The 25,121-nt window shown below is 43.2% G+C and overlaps 1 protein-coding gene across 10 annotated transcripts in view; it reads left to right on the top strand.

The window, feature by feature from the left end:
- The window catches only part of LOC147025186 (nuclear factor 1 A-type-like), a 265,419-nt gene that overhangs the window by 224,815 nt on the left and 15,483 nt on the right, over positions 1-25,121 (top strand). For 5 of the 10 annotated variants that reach the window (XM_085885866.1, XM_085885864.1, XM_085885870.1 and 2 more), the window contains 4 exons: positions 4,571-4,671; positions 5,118-5,252; positions 6,837-6,967; positions 24,835-25,000. In XM_085885866.1, coding sequence (XP_085741992.1) covers positions 4,571-4,671; positions 5,118-5,252; positions 6,837-6,967; positions 24,835-25,000 — 533 coding nt within the window. Of the gene's footprint in view, positions 1-4,570; positions 4,672-5,117; positions 5,266-6,836; positions 6,968-24,834; positions 25,001-25,121 lie in introns of those variants that run through there. The other 5 variants (XM_085885869.1, XM_085885871.1, XR_015059376.1 and 2 more) reach the window with 4 other exon arrangements.

The raw sequence follows: 25,121 nt of genomic DNA, 5'->3' as shown, positions 1-25,121 counted from the left end.
AAACATTCTATACAAAGAGTCGAGGATATTGGATTGAATTGACATCGGAGAGTTATCATCTTTGGCCATGAATGAAAGATCTGTCATCATGATAGTAATTTCAATAAAGACCAAGCAAGATGGCTCTACTCTGGTAGCCAATGTGTGGCTCTCAACAGAATCCTTCATCTCCTCTCCCTGTTAAGGCTGGAGTGACCCAAGGCAGCATTCTTGGCCTCATCCTATTCCTAATCTTCATCAATGATCTCTCTGACTTTGTAAAATCCCCTTTATTTATTTATTTATTTATTTATTTATTTGCTGACAACTCCATCCTCTGCCGTGCCATCCCTCATCCTTCAGACAGGCAGGCTACAGCCTCCTTTCTCTCTTCAGACCTTGAAAAAATATTCACAACCTGGTCAAGCACTTGGAATATGTCTTTCATTTGAGACAAATCCCACACTCTTACTCTCTCTGAAAGGACTGTCTCGAAAACCCTCCTATCTACTTTCTTAACAATCCTCTTGAGGAAGTTCAGTCTCTAAAACTCCTGGGTGTGAATGTTGTTAGCCCTGATCTTTCTTGGGCAAGCCACATTTCAAAGTTGGGTGACAATTTATAGCAGGTCAAGAATCGAACCCAGACTCAACAGTACAAAGGTGAGTGATCATACCTCTCGGCCATCTTGCCAAACCAAAAGTGAAACAACTACAAGAGTAAGTAAAAAGTAAGTGAATAAGATCAACAGACAAAAAATGAAAGATTAAAAGACAAAAAAAAATAAAAACAGGCCGGTAGGCGACATGGTTGCTCCCTCTAGATGGAAAGCTGGCTGACGTGACGAGCCAATATTCATGTACATGCTGTCAATTAATTTAGCACAATAAATATGACTAGCCGAAAACCCGTCATAGACGGATTCCGTTCCATGAGCCCAATATGACAACCAGTGGCAGCTCTTGTAAGAGCCGGATCCCAGTCGATGTACTCCATGGCCTTACCTAATGAGCCCTACAAAACGTCCTTGTACACAACATTTTTGGTGTACACTACTCCTTGTGAAGAAGTCCCCTGATTTGTGCACGTGTCTACTTTGACGTACACCGTGTCAAAACTTCTCAGGTCACAGTACCGAGAAAAACGTGACGCGACAGAGAGGAGGAGCACAAAATTGGTCCTTCAGTATTAATATATAGATTATCACAGCCCTCTTAGTTTGCGCCCAGAAACCCGCCTTGTGAAATTTCAGGCATGTTTCCAAAGAGACTCCAACAAATGGCAGCCCTGGTAATTCCATATATCTATTCGCTAAAGACTTTATTTTTTTTACATGACGCTGTAAGACATTCTCCTTGGGCACAAAAAAACAGGTCCCTCGGAGGTCCAGTTTCGGAGGTATTGATTTTTTTTGTACAGTCCACAATAAGTGTACGATGTACAATAAAGTATTTTAGCTGTTGCTAAGCAACGGAGGTGTGCATAGCAACCATTCATTTTTGTGTACATGCTCGCCACATTGTACACATTTCACCCAAGTTTCATCAAAATCAGACTCTTTCTCTTAGATATATTTGCAATTAACCGTTTCTGAAATGTTCGACATGTACTCGCCCAAAACCGTCTCCTCCTACAAATATTTTTTGTTAGGGCTGCAAATTGGCATGAAGGGAGCTGGATAGATTGCGCACAGAACTCTAAGCTTCGATTTTTCAATGTTTTTTTCGATTTTTGACCACTTTAAAGGGCCGTTGCTAGGGCCCGGGGTCCCATTTTCGAAAGCACACGATTCCCAGAAATATTGGTCCCACCTACCAAATTTCATTGGAATCGGTTGAGTGGTTTAGCCCCTAGGCTTGACCAAAGTTTCGCGGACAGACAGAAAGATGGAAATGTCCAGAATAAGGGTGCTCTAAGAGCAGTCAACAGGACTGCATGTCCTGAAGCTCACCTGGCTCAGGAGCAACAGTCACTCAAACTCCCCGCACACCTCCTTAGACCCTGAGTATTTTAATGCCATGAACAAATTTGGGTACATCATGGTTGATGAAGGTTGGAGTCAAGTTTCATCGAAATTGTTTGTGTAGTTTCCGGGAAGAGAGCAAATACCTGTTTTTGGCAAACTATACCCCCCTGCCCCCTGTAGACCCCCTTTATTAGCGCAGATTTTGATGTGGTCAATAAATTTTGGTACATCACAGGTGATGAAGGTTGGGGTCAAGTTTCAACGAAATTGTGTGTGTAGTTTGAAGAGAGCAAATACCTATTTTAGGCGGTCAAAAAACCCTTTAGACCACCTTGAGCGCAGATTTTGATGCATTCGATAAACTTTGGTAGAACATGGGTGAAGAATGTTGGGGTCAAGTTTCATCAAAACATTAACTCATCCTGGGAATTCTTTCAATGAAATTTGCTCTCTCTCATGCACAGACTTATCCCATCTTGTCTTCGGTTGTCATACCCTTCCTTCGGCCCATGGCACACTGAAGCTTGTGGTGAGGCAGTTGTCCTGAAATAACTTGCCTTCACCTCATGGAAGGAAAATCCAACTGAAGGCAATCTCAGTTCCTTCCACAAAGCTCGAAACAAGTGTGTGTCTACCCTGAGGAGAGCCAGGAAACATCTTTCTAATCTCAAGTCTGAACTCTCAAACCTGCCTCCCTCCTCCAAATCCTGGTGGCATTTATTTAAGTCTGTTTCTGGTGTATGTTCCCCCTCCATCCCCTCCCTAACCTCAAATAGCCACACAGCTGACACTGCACGTGAAAAGGCTGAATGCCTAAACTCGATGTTTGCTTCTAAATCTTGTGTCCAAAACCCCATCGCTTTCCGTACCCATCTTTCCCAATCGCATCCAGCTGTTCTTGGACTCTGTGTCCTTTTCTCCTGACAAGGTGGAGAGCTTGCTGTCAAACCTCGACTTTGATTCTGCAACCGGTCCAGACGGTATCAGCCCACGTGTCCTAAAAACCTGCTCTGCTGCTCTTGCTCACCCTCTCTCTGTTCCATTCACACTCTCATTTGCTCAAGGTCATTTGCCATCTGCTTGGAAATCAGTAAACATCACTGCCCTGCATAAAAAAGGTGCAAAAAACATGTCTGCAACTACAGATCAATCAGCCTTCTCCCAATCATCAGCAAGGTTATGGAATCCATCATCACTTCCGACATTAAATAGCTTTGTAATCCATCAGGCTTTATTTGATGAATGCATAAACAATGTGAAATAATCAATATTTTATATATATATATATACATTGTGTAAGATTGGGGCGGTTGGGATCTATTATGCTTGATTGGGGCGGGCGTCTATTGTGCCTGATGAAGCCGACTGCGAAGCCGGCGAAATGTTACCTGAGACTGGGTCTGCTCTGGCATTTTTGCTCAAATTAGTGGAGTCGATCTAGTTTTTTACTTTTGGTTGGAAGTGCCTTCTTCTTCTTTAAAAACAAACAAAAATATATATATATATATATATATATATATATATATATATATATATATATATATATATATATATATATATATATATATATCTACATTCTTTCTCGTTCTTTCTCCTAACTACATTCTTTCTCGACCGCGTGTGTTACTTCCCTCAACTCAACTCTGCCTCGTGCATGCGCTCACCCTGAACTCTACTCTCCTCTCCTCTCACTTCGTGCGTTCGTTCCCAAAATTATTGCCTCTCAAAATGCGCAATCAACCCTTCCTCTTCGACGTGACGCCGAACAATCCTCCGCCTCCGGGGCATGGCCTCCTCGCACAAAATCTGGGAACGCAGGGCTTCTGCCTGCTCGGCGAGCTTCTGACGTCACACCCATCAATCATCAGCCTCGGGGGAATGACTTCGCCCGCCGTCACCCTTGGAGGTGGGGCTTCTGCCTGCTCCATACGTTTGCTTGTTTCTCATCATGGTTTTGGTTACAACAAGCATAGGGAAAGGTCACAGGGGGGCAATTAAATATTGGGGAAGCTTATTCTTAAACCCTAGGTAATTAACACTGCACCACCCTCCATGTGGCGACACGTAACGTTTAAACTCACAGTTTCCCTACTTAATTACATTGAGATGCGTCCTACACGTCCATGGACCAAACTACTCTATTCAATCCGAAATTCCCTATTAAATTCCTCCATTTACCCCACACAACCGTAAGTGGTGTGTGTGTGTGTGTGTGTGTGTGTGTGTGTGTGTGTGTGTGTGTGTGTGTGTGTGTGTGTGTGTGTGTGTGTGTGTGTGTGTGTGTGTGTGTGTGTGTGTGTGTGTGTGTGTGTGTGTGTGTGTGTGTGTGTGTTTGTGTGTGTGTGAGATGTTGATTGTACTACTTTGTATTTATTTGTCTCTTAAACCCTCGGATTGTTTGTATTTTGTGGAATGCAACATATACTAGAAAATATCAAAATCTTCCTCTACACTACACTTCTGAAAATTAAAAAAAAACCTATGAAAATTCTTGGTTGGAGGCCTCAGTTACGTGCACGCGGTTCAGGGCAAATACTGCTGTTCTTGGCATCGTCTTTGATTTATTTGATGCTTAGTGGTTGTGAGACTCTGTGTGGTTGATTTTATTCATGTCCTCATTTTCAGCCTCAAACGACCCAAACTCTCACTCGGGGATGAAAGTCCAGAGGGGGCTTTCTACAACCGCTCACCCCCTGCTCCCACCTGGCAGACTCACCTTGAAGCTGGTACTTCTCAACTGGTTGTTTAAAATGTGAAAAGCTGAACCCATGAACTCGCAAACAACTCATTCACTCTCGTTTATATGCGATTTCTTCTTCTTCTGTTTTTTAATTCAAATGTTTATTACACATTCAGAACTCAGCCCAATATATGATTTTTAAATTAATGATCATGTTCACTTCTTTTCTTCTTATTCCCTCTCCCCCTTTTCGCACAATTAAAACTCCTTCCCTTTTTGCTTTCCTCCTTTGATAAGTTTTTCTCTCACTCAGTGACTCATCATCATCATCATCATCATCATCATCATCATCATCATCATCATCATCATCATCATTTCTATTCAAATCACTCACCATGTTGCACTCATAATCCCCCCCCACACATGCACTTGCATTCTTACCCTCATTTTCACTTTCTCCCCTTTTTTTCCCCCCCTGCCATGCTCCCCCAGGCATTCCATCTCCCCGAGAAGCCATGGGGTGTGAGAAGGGTGGCTTTGGAAGCTCCCCCTCGCCCCCACCCACATCCCCCTGCCTCGCACGCTTTTCCCCCCATCACCATCGCCCAGTCATCTCCTCACCTAGAGGTCACGGTGGGGGGTGAGGGTGGGGCTGGGAGGTAGAAATTCAGTTGGGAAGCTCAAATGGAGGGGGGTGTTGGGTGCCATGAGAGGTTTGGGCAGAGAGGGGTGGATTCAGATTGAAGTAATCGGGGATTTAGAGGTAAACTTTGGGATTGGGATTTTGGTTAAGAGGATGCAAATGATATGTAATTTGACTAAGGTTTACATGAGGCATTAAACTTGTTCTGTTCATTTATTTATAATGTGATAAAACTTGAGGTTTCACAGTGCTCCTAGCGAGACCGTGCCTGTGCAGCACCAGAATGGAAGTCTGTAATCGGGAACACAAATGGACCATAAATGTGGGCAGATATATATATATATATATATATATATATATATATATATATATATATATATATATATATATATATATATATATATATATATAATGACCATAGTAGTGGGGCAACTTAGCTAAATATAGCATAACAATTGTGCATTTTGTGAGGAAAGCACCAAATTTGGCACACTAGTAGCTGAACATATTATGAACAGATTTGGACATTGGGCCATCTCAAATTCAGCCGCTGATGGCTGTGGCAGCCATTTTCCACTGCCATCAAAAATTTTGAGATGACCCAATATCCAAATCTGTTCATAATATGTTAGGCTACTAGTGTGCCAAATTTGGTGCTTTCCTCACAAAATGCACAATTGTTATGCTAAGTTGCCCCACTATAGTGAGCAGCAATGTAGGAGATATTTCCTGTATTTATAAAATAAAAAATAGGGTGTGTGGCTGCATGTTACGTTGCCTTTGGCAAATGAAAATATCATCACATGTCGTAGTTGCCACCCAAACCCAAACTGCAGGTCGAAGCTGAGTGGAATGTGCTGTACAAGGCAACACACTATAAGTTTAGCCTGAATGCAGTATTCAAGTCACCCAATTACCATGGAAGGAATGTAGCAAGAGTTTCAAAAGTACGCCTGCATTCCTGCTCAAAGGAATTCTGGGGTAAAAGGCACATCCACAGAGGTGGTGTTACTGTACACACCGACCAGAGTTCCATATGCAGTCACCACAATTGGGGTAAAATGTCCAGTCAGCCTTTGAGTGTGAAGCTGGAGGAAAAGTTGGGGCTATCCATGTATTACATCTGCAAAATGGTGCAATGTTTTAACCTCCCTTCCTCGGTATACCCCATCCATTCATTCCCCTCCCCTCCTGTTAATAATATCTCCTGCCCACCAACTTCCATGAAATTATTTTTGCTCCTCCTAAATTCCCAACCATCCCGATTTCTCTTTATCGCTCTTGATTCCCCTCATTTTATCAACATTGTTTCCTTGAGCCTTCTTCTCCATACCTTCCCCTTCCTCCAATTGAATATAAATGCCCCCCCCCCTCTTGTTGCAGTGGAAGTGAAAAATAGTTTAAAAGTAGAGAAGTTTTTAGAAATGGTTGGGCATGTTGTGAGTGGGGTGAAGGGACGGGGTGAGAACCAAGGTTTCTTGATTGTTAGAAACAAAAGACAGTCAACTATTGAAATCACATAACACTGTTCCTCATTGTTAAATCTTCATCAACATCTGCTCATGCAGGAATGCCCCCACCTCACATGGCCTTTTCTGGAGCACCGGTGATCCAACAGACATACCTGCCAGCACATACGGCCCTACGCTACCATTCTGAACTGCTCGCTTGCTCGGAGAGTAGTGGTGCACCCACCCAGGTACCCCCGGCTGTTGAAACTAATATTTGTTTTACCTTGATTAATCAAATACACTCAAACATTGACTCTTAAACAGTCCAGACTCGTTATGCATATAATACTATTGCGATGGAATTTTTAAAATTGATGATGATGTTGATAACTGACTGCTAGACACGTTTATCGTATGTAAAGGGTAAATCAATGTCGTATAGCGAGTCACGATCAATTTTTTAAAATCTATTTTATTAAATAATGTATAGAGTGTTCCAAAAAAACCTGGCCAACTTTGGTTGTTAATATATTTAGAACCACAAATTAAACAACGATACCCTTTGGTCTATATGATACAGAAACTCATGAAGTTTGTGCACACCATCAATACACTTCAATGTGAGCTCCGTTTGTGGCGTGCAGGACGTCAAGGCTGTACACGAGTTCTTGCCATGTTCGGCTCAGCATGTTTGCGTCCAGTGCATGTGCAGCTGTGATCCGAGAACGAGGTCCTGCAGGTTTGCCACCTTGGTGATGTGGACAACATCTTTGACAAACCCCCACAGAAAAAAAGCGACGGGGGTTTATGTCTGGTGATCATGAGGGCCAAGCTGTTGGTCCATCTCTGCCAATCCAATGATCTGGAAATTTCTCATTCAGGACGGCTCAAACAACAAAGGCCCAATGAGGGAGAGTGCCGTCCTGTTGAAAAATCACATTGGGTTGCAGGTCTTCAATCTGTGGGAAGGCGAATCCTTCCAACATGTTCATGTAAATTGATGAGGTCACTGTATCTTCTGTAAAGAAAAACGGATCCACCAAGCGGTCATGGAGAAGGCCACACCACACATTGGCCTTTGGACTGTCACGTATGTGTTCAGTGATCACGTGGGGGTTTTTAGAGCTCCATATCCTCACATTGTGTGGTTTACCTTCCCCGATACATGAAAGCAAGCTTCGTCTGTGAACATGACCTTTTTCAGGTAATCTTCGTCATCCTCTATGCGACTGAGCATTTCCAAGGCAAATGCCTTGTGTTTGGGTCCTTCATTTGGTTTGAGTTCCTTCAGAATCTGCATCTTATTGGCAGAAAGGTTCAGTCTTTTATGCAAAAATCCTGTGTGGTGGTAGTTGGTCGTCCCAATTCTCTGGATGCTCATCGGATTGATTTCAGGGACTTTGTTGATATGATTCATACACTTGTTCAACGTCTGCTGTACTTGTGCTTGATTGACCGGTACTTTTCTGTTTATGACAAATTCCAGTCTCCTCAAAGCTCATGCACCACTCTCTGGAAAGGGAAGGGTGATTGCCAAGACTGCAACAACTACCGAGGGGTGACTCTGCTCTCAGTGCCGGGCAAGGTCTTTGCTCGGATAATTCTTGATAGGGTTCGCCACCATCTGCTTGAGCACCAGCGTCCAGAGCAGTCAGGCTTTACACCAAAGAGGTCAATGATTGACCGTATCCTTGCACTTCGTGTCCTCACCGAACGCAGACAAGAGTTTCGGCAGGGGCTGCTTGCAGCCTATGTTGATCTCTGCAAAGCGTTTGATTCAGTAAATCGGGATGCCCTCTGGAGGATTCTTGGTCTTTGCGGGGCTGCCACAAAAACTGATCAATCTGATGTCTGAACTCTACTCTGGCATGAAGAGTGCTGTGAGATGTGGTAATACCATCTCTGACTTATTTCCAGTTGTTACTGGAGTTCGTCAGGGGTGTGTTCTGGCCCCACACTTTTCAGCACTTGTATGGACTGGATTCTTGGGAGGATGTCGGAGAGATCAAGCTGCGGTGCATCGTTTGGGAATGTCAAGATCTCTGACCTTGATTTCACAGATGATGCAGTCGTCTTTGCGGAGACTTTAAATATCCTTTTGGGGCCCTCGAGGTGCTGAACGAGGAGTCGGAGCTGCTGGGATTACGGGTTTCCTGGGTCAAAACTAAGATCCCGGCTTTCAATGACATCTTGGATGCTGCTATCTTGTCTGTACCTGTTTGTGGTGGGGATGTTGAGGTCGTGGAGAGATTCACTTACCTTGGCAGTGATATTCATGTCTCTGCTGGCTGTGAATCAGAGGTCAACAGACGTCTGGGTCTGGCCTGGGGAGTCAGGATTCACAGGATCATGGGATGTGGCGCTGCCGGTACCTGTGCGGGAGGGTGAAAGTCCAAGTCTTTAGGTCCTTGGTGTTTCCAGTCTTGCTCTATGGATGTGAGACTTGGACTCTGACCAGGGATCTGAGACAGAGTCTTAATTCCATTGGTGCCACGTCTCTTCGGAGAATCCTTGGCTATCGCTGGTCGGACGTTGTGTCCAACGAGTGGTTGCTGAGAGAGACTCAAATGATATTTGTTACCTGCATAGACCGTGAGCGTCAGCTGCGGCTGTATGGACATGTGGCTCGTTTTCCTGATGCTGATCCTGCTCACCAGATTCTCTCAGCGGGGGAATCTCGTGAGTGGAGGGGGCCAATAGGACGACCACATGACTCGTGATTGCAGCAGGTTGATTGGCATCTCAAGGAGATGGGGATGGGCCAGGCATCTGCCAAGAGGATGGCCAAACGGAGGCCCTCTGGAGTACCAGCGGAAAGTGGATGCAGCGACGCGCTGCTCTGGCGCATGCTCCCATACTTGACCTGACCTGACCACTCTATGATACTCGTCCGTAATGGCGGATTCTTTCTATACCTTGAACGGAAATTACACTGAACTTGCGTGTCCGATCTCGTCTCGATGAACCATTCAACAAACTGAGCTTTCTCCTGTGGAGTCATTTTCTTTTATATGAACCCACCAGACTTGAAAATAAGGATAACTTTATGAGTTTCTGTATCATATAAACCAAAGGGTATCGTTATATCATTTGTGGTTCTAAATATATTAACAACCAAAGTTGTCCGCGTCTTTTTGGAACGCCCATATTATTGGACTGTGAGTACCTCTCAATTACACACTACCAGGGACCCGCAGAGCATAGGGGGAATGTAAAATGTGACTTCAAGTCCTCAATTCCCATCCCCCTTCCCGTCACAAACATCAAGTCATCGACCCTCTCAATTCACACACCCCGAAGTCTCAACTTCTCTCTTCCAACTCTCTCCCAACTTTGCTCTCTCCCCAAACCATTCAACCCCATTGGTCTGTCCTCCCCTCCTCTCACTCATCAAAGCAAAAAGGTATTTTTCATCAATCATTACATAATTAATATCATGTCACCACAATTATTTGGAATCTCATTAATATTACGTGTCAATAAATGGCTATCTCAGTATTATTGGGTGTGTTCAGTTATCAAGTTTCTTGCAGAGCACCGGCCAAGTGGCTTAAGCATTCAAGTATGCACTCCGTTCAAAACCATTGATAACGAACGGCTGGCTGGTCAAGCGCTAGCTAGCGACTGAATTACATGTCCATGCACATGTGAAATGCACTCGTTTGTTTATAAATTCTGTATTTGCACACAATTCAGCCTTGAAAACTTGGGTGAAAACCAAAATTACATGGGTTGTAATCATAAAGTACCTTTCTGTCATGATAGATGACGCATGGTTCAGTTTCAAAATGTCCATAAACTCAACAATCCTCTTGATTATACAAAAGTTTTCTTTGATCGTTTTGATATAGAGGACACCGTTGCCTCAATCACTCCCAAACAAAACATGCATTACCTCATTTCCTCTGCATAGGTTGTAATCAAAAATAACCTTCCCCCTCCCCCTCCCCCTGAAAACGTACCTTTATTTCTTGATAGAAGACACGTTGTTCAGTCTTCAAGTGTGCATGAGAGGCCTGAAGCCAAAGGCCCTTGGGGCCATTCAAAAATTACATTTAAAAAACAATACAAGGGTGCATTAAACAATGCAGTCATTGGTTGATAGCATGATGTAATGGCTCAAGAAACATACACATCTCTGTAACACTCTGTAACGTTTGGACATACATCCCTCTTCCGCCATAGCATTACGTAATTTTTGAATCCCCCCTTAGGCCTGAAGGCCTATAAGTAGCGACCACAATGGTGCCGAATGATTTGATATTTTGAGGTTCCAATTGTGGGTGGTGTCAGGTCAGCCAAGCACCGCCCTGGACGGACAGAGCAACGGACATACATACAGACAGACTGGCAGAGGAGATATATATATTGTCGTGCTCAGGGGGTTACTCCTACCTGGATGGAGGGCAAAGATTCTCCCTTGAAGGCTATAACCGAGACTCGGAGATTAATGCATGTGCGTTAACGGGGTGTAATGGCGGAGAGGCGATCCACTCAGAAGTATGGGGAGACGCACAGCACAGGGCCGCTGCACCAGGACAGCACAATACAACAATGTCTTAAAAGGAATACATTTAATAAAACAAATATTCACAAGGGATGCGAATTCAAAAGGACATAATAATAATAATAATAATAATAATAATAATAATAATAATAATAATAAAATAAAATAAAAAATAAATCCCACTGTCGAGGCCTCCCACACAGATGCAAATACAGACAAAGGGTGACCAAAATAAATAGAAAACCCCACCATTTCAAGTATACTGGCACTCAGCTTGGCTTAGAGCTGGTCGAACTTGGAATGGGGAGCGCTTCCACCAGCATGTGCACATGTGCGCAAATGGTGCCGTCACTTCTCTCGTGGCAGGGCAGACGTACGCCAGGCAATCCGCAAGCAGCTTTCCACATGAAGGCTCAAAACATGCCAGCCTTCCTCTTTCCTAAGGTGCACCTGCCTCGTGCGTTCCTCACACCGTGTGCGCTCTGCTGATCTCCTGTTCTATCCAGATGGAAACCTTTCACAATCCACACGTGTGCAAGCCTGCCTGCCCTCGACCTTGATCACACCTATCGTCCTCTCTCGTTCTATCCAGTCAGATGCCTCTCACAAAACCACACGGGTGACCGATCTCCCGTTCCATGCAGTTGTCCGAAGCACCTGGCAATGTGCCATCCTTTCCTCTCGCACTATCTCCCCTGTGTGCTCCATATCCTCTACCTCCAGGACGTGGCCTGCTCACCCCAAACCCGGGAAGGCGGGACTTCCTGCCCATTTGTTGCGGTTTCAAGGACACGTTCCCCAGTTTTATTGCCGAGCTTGAAATATTAAAAACATTGAGAGAATCACAGAGGACAATCACATACTGGGGAACTTATTCTTACTCCCGAAGCTAATTAACACCGCACCACCCCTTGTGTGGTGACACATAACACTGAAGCTCACAGATTCCCCACTTACTACATTGAGATGCTTTCTACTCGTCCACGGACCAAGCAACTCTACACAACACTATACTCCCTATTAAATTCATCCATCGACCCCCCACAATCATCTTCTTCTTCTTTCGGCTGCCCCGTTTGGGGTCGCCACAGCGGATCATCCGTCTCCATTTCGCTCTATCCTCCACATCTTCCATTGACACTCCAACCACCCGCATGTCCGCCCTCACCGCATCCATGAACCTCTTCTTTGGCCTTCCTCTTCTCCTCCTACTTGGCGGCTCCATCCTCAGCATCCTTCTCCCGATATACTCCACTTCGCTCCTGTGCACATGTCCAAACCATCTCAATCTCGCCTCACACTTTGTCTCCAAACCGTCCTACCTGCGCTGTCCCTCTAATATACTCATTCCTTATCCTGTCCATCCTCGTCACCCCCAACGATAATCGCAGCATCTTTAACTCTGCCACTTCCAGCTCCGCTTCCTATCTTTTTGTCAGCGCCACCGCCTCCAAACCATACAGCATAGCTGGTCTCACTACCGTCTTATATACTTTCCCCTTCACTCTTGCAGCTACCCTTCTGTCACAAATCACTCCTGAAACTCTTCTCCACCGACTCCATCCTGCCTGCACTCTCTTTTTCACTTCTCTCCCACACTCTCAGTTACTTTGGACAGTTCATCCCAAGTATTTAAACCCATCCACCTTCCCCACCTCAACTCCTTGCAACCGCACCATACCACCACCTTCCCTCTCATTTACGCACATGTACTCCGTCTTACTCCTACTGACTATCATTCCCCTTCTCTCCCTGCGTACCTCCACCTCATGAGGCTCGCCTCAGCCTGCTCCCTACTCTCCTTACAGATCATGATGTCATCCGTGAACATCATAGTTCATGGAGACTCCAGTCTGATCTCATCCGTCAACCTGTCCATCACCATTGCAAACAGGAAAGGGCCCAGAGTCGATCCTTGGTGCAATCCCACCTCTACCTTAAACCGGTCCGTCATTCCTACCGCACACCTCACTGCTGTCACACTGTCCTCATACATATCCTGCACCACCCTCACATCCTTCTCTACCACTCCCGACTTCCTCATACAATGCCACAACACCTCTCTTGGCACCCTATCATAAGCTTTCTCTAAATCCACAAACACACAATGTAACTCCTTCTGGCCTTCCCTGTACTTCTCCATCAACATTCTCAAAGAAAACATCACATCAGTGGTGCTCTTTCCTGGCATAAACCCATATTGCTGCTCACAAATCATCACCTCTCCTCTCAACCGAGCTTCCACTACTCTTTCCCACAACTTCATGGTGTGGCTTAACAACTTTATCCCTCTGTAATTACCACAGCTCTGTACATCACCCTTGTTCTTGAAATGAGGTTTAAAAAAAAGAAAAGAATATATATATATATATATATATATATATATATATATATATATATATATATATATATATATATATATATATATATTGAATATTGCACCGTGATTCCGTCTCGACCTTTTTCAATTTGACCTTGAGATGTTTCAGGCTATTAAACCTTCAGACCATTAGACCTTTACCTCTTTAGATCCGTCAGACCTTTCCATTGCAAGAAATGACCTTTCATTCAGGAAATAATGTGCAAACTGCACGCACCCAGATGATGGGTAAACTGCTAGTAATCTTATAAATACGATAATCATCGCAGTCGTGAGGCACGTGTACAGAGTACAGGAACTTTTTTCCATCCGTAAAGCTTGCAGGCACGCATGCACACACGCAGTTGTGCAGTTTGTCGTCAACTTGTCGTCATTGAAGCACGACAGACGTTAAATAAAGTTGGTCTTTGTAAAAAGTTGGTCTTTGTAAACTTTGTAAAAATGTATTTACATTTTTACAAAGTACAGAAACGAATAATATAAAAATTTCAAATTAAAGTGTTCAAAGAACACCCTACCCCATGCAGTCTTGAGAAAAAATGACATGGGAAGGGTCTTTTCAACTGTTGCTTTGCATTTAGCACTTCTTTTTCTTGCATATGGCAGCTGGATAGCTATCTTTTTTGGGGGGGGGGGGATGCATCTATACCAATGATGCTGTGCCCCTATACCAGTGCACTGGTGCTCATTTCACTGACCTTAGAAGGATGATAGGCTGAGTCAGCCCCACCTGGTGTTAATTCAGCGGACAACAAGGCTCAAATTCAGGAGCCTAAGATCCCAAGCCAACTCCCTAACCACTAAGTCAACACCAGGCTTCTGTTTTGCATTAAACAAGCAGCGCTAGGCACTCCCATATTTGTCTGAATGCCGAATCTCAATATTCTCATAGTTACTCTGCCCTCAGGGCAAGATACGGCGTAAATAGTTTTCCAAGTATTGCTAAACTGAAGGTTTTTGAAAGTTCCAAGAAGGAGATTTGTGTTCTCCAGTGTTCAACTTTGTAGTCCAATTGGAAGAAAACAAATATTTTAAAAGCTGTAGGAAAAAAAAACTTTTTTCGGAAGTTTACTGCCATTGATGCACTGTCTTTTGCACTACCTTATTTAACACACTAAATTAGTTATTCGTGCCTGTTGTTTGTGTCCATTATGGCATTCCTAAAAACAGTAAGTTTCCTGTTTGGAATGATTTTCAATTTTGTTTGACTGCCAGACAGGTAGACAGATTAAAACAACTACTTTACTGTTCTGTGCACATGCGTGATCGGGATGAGATTTCATCCATTTGCCAATTTCAGAGTCAAAGTACTGCTCAACTGCAGGTTTGTGTTCTGATTCATGTTCCTATTCATGTTCTCCAGTATTCAAAATGTAGATCTGAATTGAAATTAAGCAGTTCCTCGATCATAGACTGATGTCCTTAGACAGACAGACAGACAGGACAGACAGACAGACAGGACAGACAGACAGAAAAGGTGAACCAATTGCTTAACCCCACCTTTCTTCGAGTATGCCGGGTAAAAATGCAAAAAGATGTAGACATGGTATGCCAAAAGGTAACCACCATGAGGCCAATAACTCCATTGCTTTTCAACTTGCAACACATCCCAAGATCTCCCAGAAAAGGTCTGCACCCAGCCGGACAGCGCCGGGTACCCTTGCTAGTATATACAGTGGCCTGCACAAGTGTGTTCGAATATAACTTTAAATAAAGAGTTCAAGGTGGTATGTCAGTATTGGAGATGGTAGTATTTCTAAATAAAAGGAACCTGTCAAAGTAGTGTGTTGGCAGTGTGAATGATAAAGTGTTTATAAATAATTAAAGGTGGTATGGCGTTGCAGTGTTGGTAAAGTGTATAGAAATATATAATGATTCCCGAAGGCATCTACAATCCTGTAATATGCTCTCCCATTGAAGAAAAAATAATTCCCAAAGTTCCAAATTTGCTTGATCTCGAAATCATTTGATGTGACTCATGCCCAGATATTAATGCATACATGTGCCGAATATTAAAGAAATGCGTGCAAGTCATTTTGAAGTAGTGGCTGTGGACTGATGGAAGGACAAACAGACGGATGGATGGACCGACAGGACCCAAAATATAAGCCCCCAGCAGATTGATGCCTGGCTTGGGGCTTAAAAAACTCCTCTGAGATTTACAGGGGAACATTGTCGTAATGAGTGCAGTCATGCCTGGCAGTGAAACTGTAGCATTTGGAGCCACCCTTGCAGCCTTTTGGCCAGAAACTCGATAATTACCAAACAATAGTATGTTGGGCACAGTTACCTGTGCTATGTCATATCAAGTGCATGTTAACTTATCACGATGCATTAACCTTGTAAATTGAGTGTATTCATTAATCAAGCTTTCCCCTCTGTCTTTACAAATCACGGATGGACAAAATGGAGCATGTAGTTCCAGGCCTGTGCTCCACATAGTTTCAAGCCCGTGCTCCGTAGTTCCAAGCTCATGCTCCATGCAGTTCCAAGCCCATGCTCCATGTAGTTTCAAGCCTATGCTCCACATAGTTCCAAGCCCGTGCTCCGTAGTTCCAATCCCGTGCTCCGTAGTTCCAAGCCCATGCTCCGTAGTTCTAAGCCCATGCTCTGTAGTTTCAAGCCCATGCTCAATGCAGTTCCAAGCCCATGCTCCATGTCGTTTCAAGCATGTGCTCGACGTATATACACCAGATCTATGCTTAGAATATTCACAAGATACATTCTTGCTCATAGTGTTATTTATGCTCCTCCATAATAGATGCTCTATCCTCCTCAATCATGCTTATGCATCTTTGTTGCTGTAGAACTTTGCACCAAAATGAAATGCTACGCATTTGCTGTAGCTCACTCATTTCAACCAAAGGTAGTATTTCTTGATTCATTGTGTTTGAGCAATGTTACAAAAATTTGAGCAAGTTCACCTGGTTGATGCATTAATAATAATAATAATAGTAACTAGAACTGCCACTTTATAACTGCTGGCAGTGATGACCGGGTACCCAGTCCGTCCACCTTTGATACAACATGGGACTTTCTGCAGATGACAGTCGCAAAGTTTCGCATTCATCGAGAAAGTGGTTCCAGAAAAAACATGATTGAAGAGTGATACAAACGGAGGCCTGCTTCGATATGGCATGGGACTGAAAAGCTACGAACCGGGCAGCACAAAGCATTCAATTTCCTTATTACTGGCGAACAGATTCAAATAATTAAATAATTCTGGCTGCCAAACTGTGTGACCGATCAGGTTGAAATTTTAAACTCTTGTTTCACATGTTGGCTAAATTACAAATGTGAAGTTTCGTATATACAGAAGCAGCGGTTCCAGAGTAAATATTAATTAATATTTATCCTTCAATCCAAGATGGCGGCCAAACCATGTGACTTGTGACATTATAAATTTCACCACATGTGCAAACACGATGGGAGACGATAAGTGCAAATTTTCGCTTTGCAAGGTTAAGCAGTTCCAGAGAAAACATTATTTAATATTTTTCTTAAAACCAACATGGCTTCCAAACCCTGGGCCCGATCCCGTTGAAATTTGAAACCCTCATTCCGCATGACTGTTCCACCATAAAGGTGATGTTTCACATTTATTGATGCAGTAGTTCCAGAGTAAACATTAATTAATATTTTTCCTTCAATCCACTATGGCTGCCAAACGTTGTGTCGTACCTCAAAAGGGGGTGAGAACTAGATTTTTAAAATTTATTCATTTTCAATCCAAGATGGCTGCCAAACCTTGTGACCTATGGCATCAAAATTTAAATTCTGCTTTCAATCGTCGAACTGAACAAGTGTGTTAAGTTTCGTGTAAATCGGATAAGGTCTATTTTTCTATCCAAGATGACCGCCAAACCATGTGACTTCTGAGTTAAAAATTTTTTTACCATGTATGCAGACTTGAGGGAGGAAGGCACTTGCAAATTTTCGCTTCGATGGCTTATGAAATACCAGAGAAAACATTATTTAATATTTTTCTTAAATCCAACATGGCGGCCAAACCATGTGACCTACCACTTTGAAATTAACAAACTTGCATCGCATACATGTCACGAATATAGTTCTGAAATCTCGCCTTCATTGGACCAGCGCTTCTGGAGAAGATGTTTGAAGGTTTTAGGGTTTTTTCAAGATGGCCACCAAACCATGTGACGTATCAACAACAAATTAACAAACTTGAAAGAGGACCTCAGGGGGAATGTACCTGTAAAGTTTCGCCTTAATCTGTCCAGCCCTTCTGGAGAAGAAGATTTTTTAAAAAAAAAACACTAAAAAACAAGATGGCGGCCGAATTACGTCACCGATGACGTCAAAAATTTTTTTTTCTACGATGAATTTATGTGTAGATGATGCTCAAGAAATTTCAAATTTTTGCCATGTGCCGTTCTACTTGACGAATTTTTACTGGGATACCTCTTCACTGATGACGTCACGAAAAAAATCACACGTATTCCCGAGAGGGAGCTTGTTAAAATGTATCAAGCGAAATTTTTTTACCCTAGAAGGTTTCAGAGATACAGAGGTCCAAAGTTTATCTGTTTTTTCAAGATGGCGCCCGTATCACGTGACCTATGACGTCACAATTATCAATTATGTATGCTATCAAAAAAGATACATATTTGGTGAAAATTTTGTGTCGATTGGTCTTACCATTTCTGAGAAAATGGCATTTAAAGCGAAAAAATTTGGAAATTTTGCAAATTTACGGCGGAAGAAAAATAATAATAATGCGTAATAATAAACAGAAGAAAAACAATAGGGTACCCTGTACTCAAAGGGTACCCTAATAATAATAATAATAATAATAATAACAATAATGCTGAGTTTATATAACACATAGTAAGAACTTAATATGCTCTACATGTTTCACAACAAATAAATTCAAATGAAAATTACACAATATACTCATTGGGCCAAATATAATCAAATAAATTCCACTATTCCAAATCATATATTTTCAATTATACATCATGTGTCATATGAAGTACAAGCTATTATAAAAATAAAGAACAAAGATAATACCTGACCATTTAAATTAAGCACTTCCTGCAAGTTGTTATTATGAATAAACCAACTGGAACAATTAACATCAAAAATTTTAATCTAGTTTTTGCGAAAATTATGTTTTGAGCAATATTTTGAATATTTTCAGACTGGTTGCCTGACGGATGTGTCGAGGGTTGGTGCTCAGCCACCATAGCTACTTCAAATGCTCAGTAACCACAGTATTGGGTTGAGACTTATGGGACACTAAGGAACCATTGTTCTGTGCATTTCAAGGTGTGTAATCATGTCCGTACAAAAGGGATAATCATATCCGTTATGTAGGATGGGTCCATGCTATTTTGTGATTTATAGGTGAGTAGAAGGATCCTGAACACAGTTCTTTTGGCAATAGGAAGCTAATAGAAGTGTTTTAGCATTTGTGAGATTTGTTTCCTTCTTGGAACTTTCTCGACAACTCTAGCAGCAGTGTTTCGTAGCTGTTGAAGGTGATGAACGGCAGAATGTGACAGACCATAAAATGGACTTTTGCAGGCATCTAGTCACCTAGTAACAAACGAGTGTGCCAAAATAAGTGTATCTTGCTTCATAGGATAGTTCTGAATTTACCCAATACATCTTATTGCGTTGGCGGAATGACAAACATTCTTCATGTGTTCTTCCATGGTTAGGTGACGATCCATGACAGCACCAAGATTTCCTGCATGGACAATGGGAGTCACGTTGACATCGCCAACTGCCCATAGTCAGGGGGTGGGGCACTGCAAGGACCTTTGAGGAAAAATGGATGATTTCCATCTTCGAATCATTCAGTATAAGTTTGTTTTGGGTTGTCCAGAGCTTGACATCAGTAATGCATGCATTTAGTCGACCAAGCATGTCCTCACATTCAGGTGGTTTGAACAGGACATACAGCTGTGTATCTCGGTGGACCATTGCTTGTATACCATATGCAGCTCTGATGTCAGCAACTGGAACACTGTACATTATAATGGTAATCTGTCCCAGGACAGACCCTTGGGCTATACCACAGTTGTCACAGTATATATCTGACTTGATCGTGTTGGTTTTAATGGCATGTGTTGCATTCGCCAAGTTTGAAGAAAACCACTGTAGGACCTTGCCCATGAAGCCAAAGCACTTGCGCAGTATCTGTATCAATATCTGATGGTCTATCGTATCAAACGCTGAACTGAAATAAAAAAGTAGGAGGACAGCTTCTTTGTGGCCATCGAGAGCAAGCAGTAAATCATTCTGCACCTTGAGAAGGGCTGTCTCAACATAATGATATGCTCCATGCGCTGGCTGGGAACGGACAGTAGATCGTTGGCAGTCAGGTACTTGATTTGAGCAGCAGCTGCCCTTTCAACTAGCTTTGTTACATAACTTAGATTAGATATTGGGAGATAGATACTGGGCTCCTTCCGTAGGAGGCTATCCTCCTTCAGTTGAGCAGACAAAAAAGTGTATTTCATTGAAGCAGGGACTTCCCCTGTTTGCAGACTAGTGTTGACTAACTTCATTACAGTGAGTAGTATGACAGGGATGCATCTTTTCAGCAATGAAATTGGTAAGGGGTCGAGCTCACAAGATGCAATGGATACAGCCTTCATTATGATGATTACTTTATCTTCTTTGACAATATCAAACTCCTCCATGGATCCTTCGCAATGTTCGATGACTTGAACTGACAGATCCTCGTGGATGTGCTGAGTTTTTATTTATAAAATACAAAGTCAAATCATGTGCAGGAGCTAGAACATAGAATGGATCAGAACATAACAGAACAAAAGGAACAGCAGAAAGATAGGGGGAAACACACCAACACCAGGGTTTAGGGACAAAATAGAGGGAGACATGGTGAAATAATGGATGTGGATAAGAATGAGGGGTAGGGGAGGACGTACAGGGTGGACAAGATGGATACAGAAGCAAACTCTCAGGAAGGAAAAACTGGAACTGTGGAAAGAGGTTGGCTGGTGGAGGGTTAACAGAGATTAAAAAAAAAAATGACCATGGTTTTTGATGGGGAATGGTCTGAGATGGTGGTGAACAGCTGTCTTGACGATTTGGAGAGAAGAATGAGGTTAAAGCGAATGTGGAAGTTCGTTCCACAGGTGGGGAAAAAGAAGAACGAATGAGTGGACGTGATCAGTACTTCTGAATTTTGGGAGTTTCACCAGAACAAGGTTGCTGGCAGAGACCGCATGCGCCCTGAAGAAAGCTGGGGGCAGGAAAAGCACACAGAGAGAGAGAGAGAGAGAGGAGAGGAGAGGAGAGGAGAGGAGAGGAGAGGAGAGGAGAGGAGAGGAGAGGAGATAAGATAAGATATAATACAGATACCACCGATCTATCTACGATGGAAAGCGATAGGCCCATTGACTTAGCTTCATCATAGGAGATTCCAATAATCTTGACGGCTTTGGTTTCCATGGCGTCAAGCTGAGCAAGAAGTGAGATAGGGGAGCCAGCCCAGAGGGGAGAGCAGTACTCCAATCTGTGGATAATGGCCTTGTAGCTGGACAGGAGTTCAGGTGTGTGGCAGGACTTTGTGTGATTGAGAATGCCGAGTCACCAACTGGCTTTGGAAACCAGATTTGAAATGTGGTTTGCCCAGATGGTCCTTTTGGAGAGAGTGTGAGTGTGAGATTTGTCTTGATTGAAAGACATATTCCAAGTGCTTGGCCAGGTTGTGATTTTTATTTCAAGGTCTGGAGAAAGAAAAGAGCCTCCAGCCTGTCTATCTGAAGGATGAGGGATTTTACAGCAGAGGGTAGAGTCAAAAGCAAAGAGATCCAGAGGATTTGAGAGTCGGTGAGATCATTGATGAAGATTGAACTTGTCTCGCAGAAGACTGATCTTAATGAAGAAGTCACCAAAGGAGTTGGCTATCTGTCACGGACACTGATGTTTGGGTGGAGTCATTTTTGGGGCAAGCAAATAAAGACTCTTTCCCACCCCAAAAAGTCTGTTGGTCAGAGGTGTTGGAAATAGTTTGTTAAATGGTTCACATGGACTGTGGTACATCTCCTTGTGAACCGGAAATCATGACATAAGGGCTGACTGCTCGATTCTTCTTAAATCCTACCTATGTCTTTGAATGGCATCTGAATACCATGGAGCATGAAGTCTAAGGGTGACCTATTTATGAGACAGCGGCCTGGCTCAATGTCAACACAATCACAAGATGGTCAACCACTTGGAATATGTCTTTCAATCCAAACAAATCTCACACACTCACTGCCTCCCTCCCTCCAAAAGGGCCACATGACACCCCCCCCCCCGCAATGGGGATAGAAAATATTGTGGTTTTGAATGGAGGAAGATAAGAGATGGTGGTGAACTCCTGTTTTGAAGACCTGGAGGGAAGAGTGGGATTGAAGAGAGCTCGGGAGTTTGTTCCCAAGGTGGGGAAAAAGAGGAATGAAAGAGTGAAGGTGAGCAGTGATTCTTGATTTTAGTAGTTTTACCAGAAGGGGGTTGCTGGCGGATCTTGAGCATCCTGTGGAAATATGAGGGGGACATATCTCAGACAGAGCAGGGTGGTTGTGGGGGGGGGGAGGCCAGAGGAGAGACGGTAAAAGACAGAAAGACCACCTATCTACTGTGGTGAGAGAGTGAGAGACCCAAAGACAGCCTCACCGTGGGAGATACCAATGATCCTAAATGCCTTGATTTCCACAGCATGAAGCTGAGAAAGGTGAGAGGCAGGATCACCAGCCGAGAGGGGAGAGCAGTACTCGATCACGCTGCGGACAAAAGCTTTGTTTGGAGTCAGGAGCTCAGGTGTGCCAAAAAAGGACTGCATGACGGAGGATGCCCAGTCAGTGACTGGCTTTGCAAGCCAGCTTGGAGATTTGGCTTTCCCAGGAAAGATCATGGCAGATTGTGAGATCCAGAAGCTTGAATGAAAGAACTTCTTCGAGAGGATTGTTGAGAAAGTCGATGGGGGGTTGGGGGCGGGGGGGGAGGGTTCCAGATGGTCCTTTTGGAGAGACATAGTAAGAGTGTGAGATATGCCAGGATTGAAAGGCATGTTCCACATGTTGGACCAGCTTGTGATTTTATCCAGATTTGCAGAGTGAAGAGGCTGCTGCTTGCTGATCTGATGGATGACATGGTACGGCAGAGGGTGGAGTCATCTGCAAAGAGATAAAGAGGATTTTCCAGAGAGTCAAAGAGATCATTGATGAAAACCAGAAAAAGCATAGGGCCCAGAACGCTGCCTTGAGGAACTCCAGCCTGGACAGGAAGAGGGGATGAAAGAACTCCATTTTGGGCCACACGTTGGCTGTGACAGGAGAGAAAGTCTGCGAACCATGAGTGGAGATGTCCTTTGTTCCATAGGTAGAGAGTTTGGTGAGCAGGGCAGGGTGCCAGACCATATCGAAGGCACGTGATATGTCCAGGGATACGGCTCTGATTTCATGTCTGGCATTGAGGATCTCCATCCATTGTTAGGAAAGCAGAAGCAGCATATCCAGGGTAGAGTGACCTGGTCTGAATTTATCTCGTTTTGCCAAGTTTGATGGGGATCGTCGATGGACTGCAATCTTCAAGTCTCACCATAAATGTTCAATTGGGTTGAAGTCAGGACTTTGACTGGGCCACTCAAGAACATTTATTTTATTATTATTCAGCTACTCCAGTGTGGCTTTAGCTTTGTGCTTCGGATCATTGCCCTACTGAAATGTGAATCTCCTACCCAGTTTCAGATTCATGGCTGACTCAAGCAGGTTTTCATCAAGGATTCTCCTCTACTTTGTACCGTCCATTATCCCTTCCATCCGGACAAGCTTGCTCGTCCCTGCTGATTTATAACAGCCCCACAACATGATGTTGCCACCACCATGCTTGACAGTAGGGATGGTGTTGACTGTGTGATGTATTGTGTTAAGCTCGTCTCACATGTAACGCTTTGAATTTAGACCAAAACGTTCAATTTTTGTCTCGTCTGACCAGAAAACCTTTCTTCACATCATCAAGATGCTTTTTCACAAACTCCATACGAGCTTTTAGTTGCATCATTTTCAGTAATTGCTTCTTTCTTTCCACCTGTCCTTGGAGACGAGCTTTGTGGAGGGAACGGGATATTGTTGATTGATGAACACTGACCCCCATCTCAGATATCGAGCCTTGCAGATCTTTGAAAGTCATTGTTGGATTTATAGTGACATCCCAAACCAGTTTTCTCTTTGCACTGCTGCTAAGTTTGGATGGGGATCTGATCTGGTTCGAGTCCAGGTGGTATGATGCATCTTCCACTTCTTGATGATGGATTTTTCTGCAATCAAAGGGACATTTTATCTGCAATTTTTAAAGCTTCATCACTTTGGAATAGTTTGTGAAGTCTCCATATATTACATTTGATTTGAAAGCATCATGAAATAAGCTCAGATGGCATCAGAATGTGAAAACTTTGGAGGGAGGGTGAATAATTTTGCAGGCCACTGTATGTACAATGTTTTTTTTTTCGTTTTTGGTTGGGTGTGGGGGTTGGTGGGGCAGCGAGGATTATTTGCATTATTTTTTCTCTGTGAGTAAAAATCAGACCATGACGTTCGCTGCATACAATGAAGCTTGTGGAATACACATCTCCAGATGAAAAGATGGTTTACTTACACCTGAGAAACTTGCTTTGCTTTCATCAGCAATCCATCTTTGGCTTACCGGCTGTGTTTGGTTATCTATGGAAATTTCAGAATCAAATTATTTATTTGCAGGTTAAAAAAAATAGAACACAAACCTTTTGATTCAATAAGAATCTTTCACATTTGTTACAGGACTTCGATTCAGGGATTACAGTATATGACAAGTTTTCATCATGATCAGATGAACAGTTACATTTGTAACTCTCACAAGACTGATGAAGCCATTGCAATGTTATAGAAGTTTAAATATAAGTGTTTTTACAGGGATAATGTGGTTGTGCAGATGAAGGATTTACAAACACCTTTGTGTTTACTCTTACATGGAGAAAATATGTGAATATAGATTCCAAACAACTGTTTACAATCATTGTGTATTAAAAACAATGAGAGGCGACCCAGACAGCTCGGATATACCACTCCAGAACAGGTATTTGGTAGGTCGTGTTGACATGCAATTTGACCATTGGGGTGATATTTTGGAATTCCTTGATTTATTTCAATTTGACCTTCTTGGTTTCATATTTTCTTCGGATTTTCTGCTTGTTTTTTTTCTTTTCCTCACAGGCTGGACGAGCTGGCCAATTTGGAGGCAAGATGACATCTTTATTTCCTTCAGCCATGTTGCCAGGTGCACCTATGACACGCCCTTTGCCTTTACCTTTGGCAACGGACATCAAGCCCCTCCTCTCTCCTGTTAATGAGACAGCACCAGCCCCGCCCACTCCTCCTAGTAAGATAATTGGCACGGATGAGTGAGGCGTGAGAGTGCCCGTTGTTTGAGGGGTTGTGTGTTATCAGTTTCTGAGACGAAGGAAGAGGAAGAGTATGTATGATTTGAGGGCGGTTGACAA

This window comes from Eptatretus burgeri, chromosome 6 (assembly GCF_056783735.1).
Source record: "Eptatretus burgeri isolate ZD-2024b chromosome 6, Ebu_testis_v1, whole genome shotgun sequence".
NCBI lineage: Eukaryota > Metazoa > Chordata > Myxini > Myxiniformes > Myxinidae > Eptatretus > Eptatretus burgeri.
Note: the sequence above shows the minus strand (reverse complement) of the source record. Positions and strands in the feature narration are given on the sequence as shown.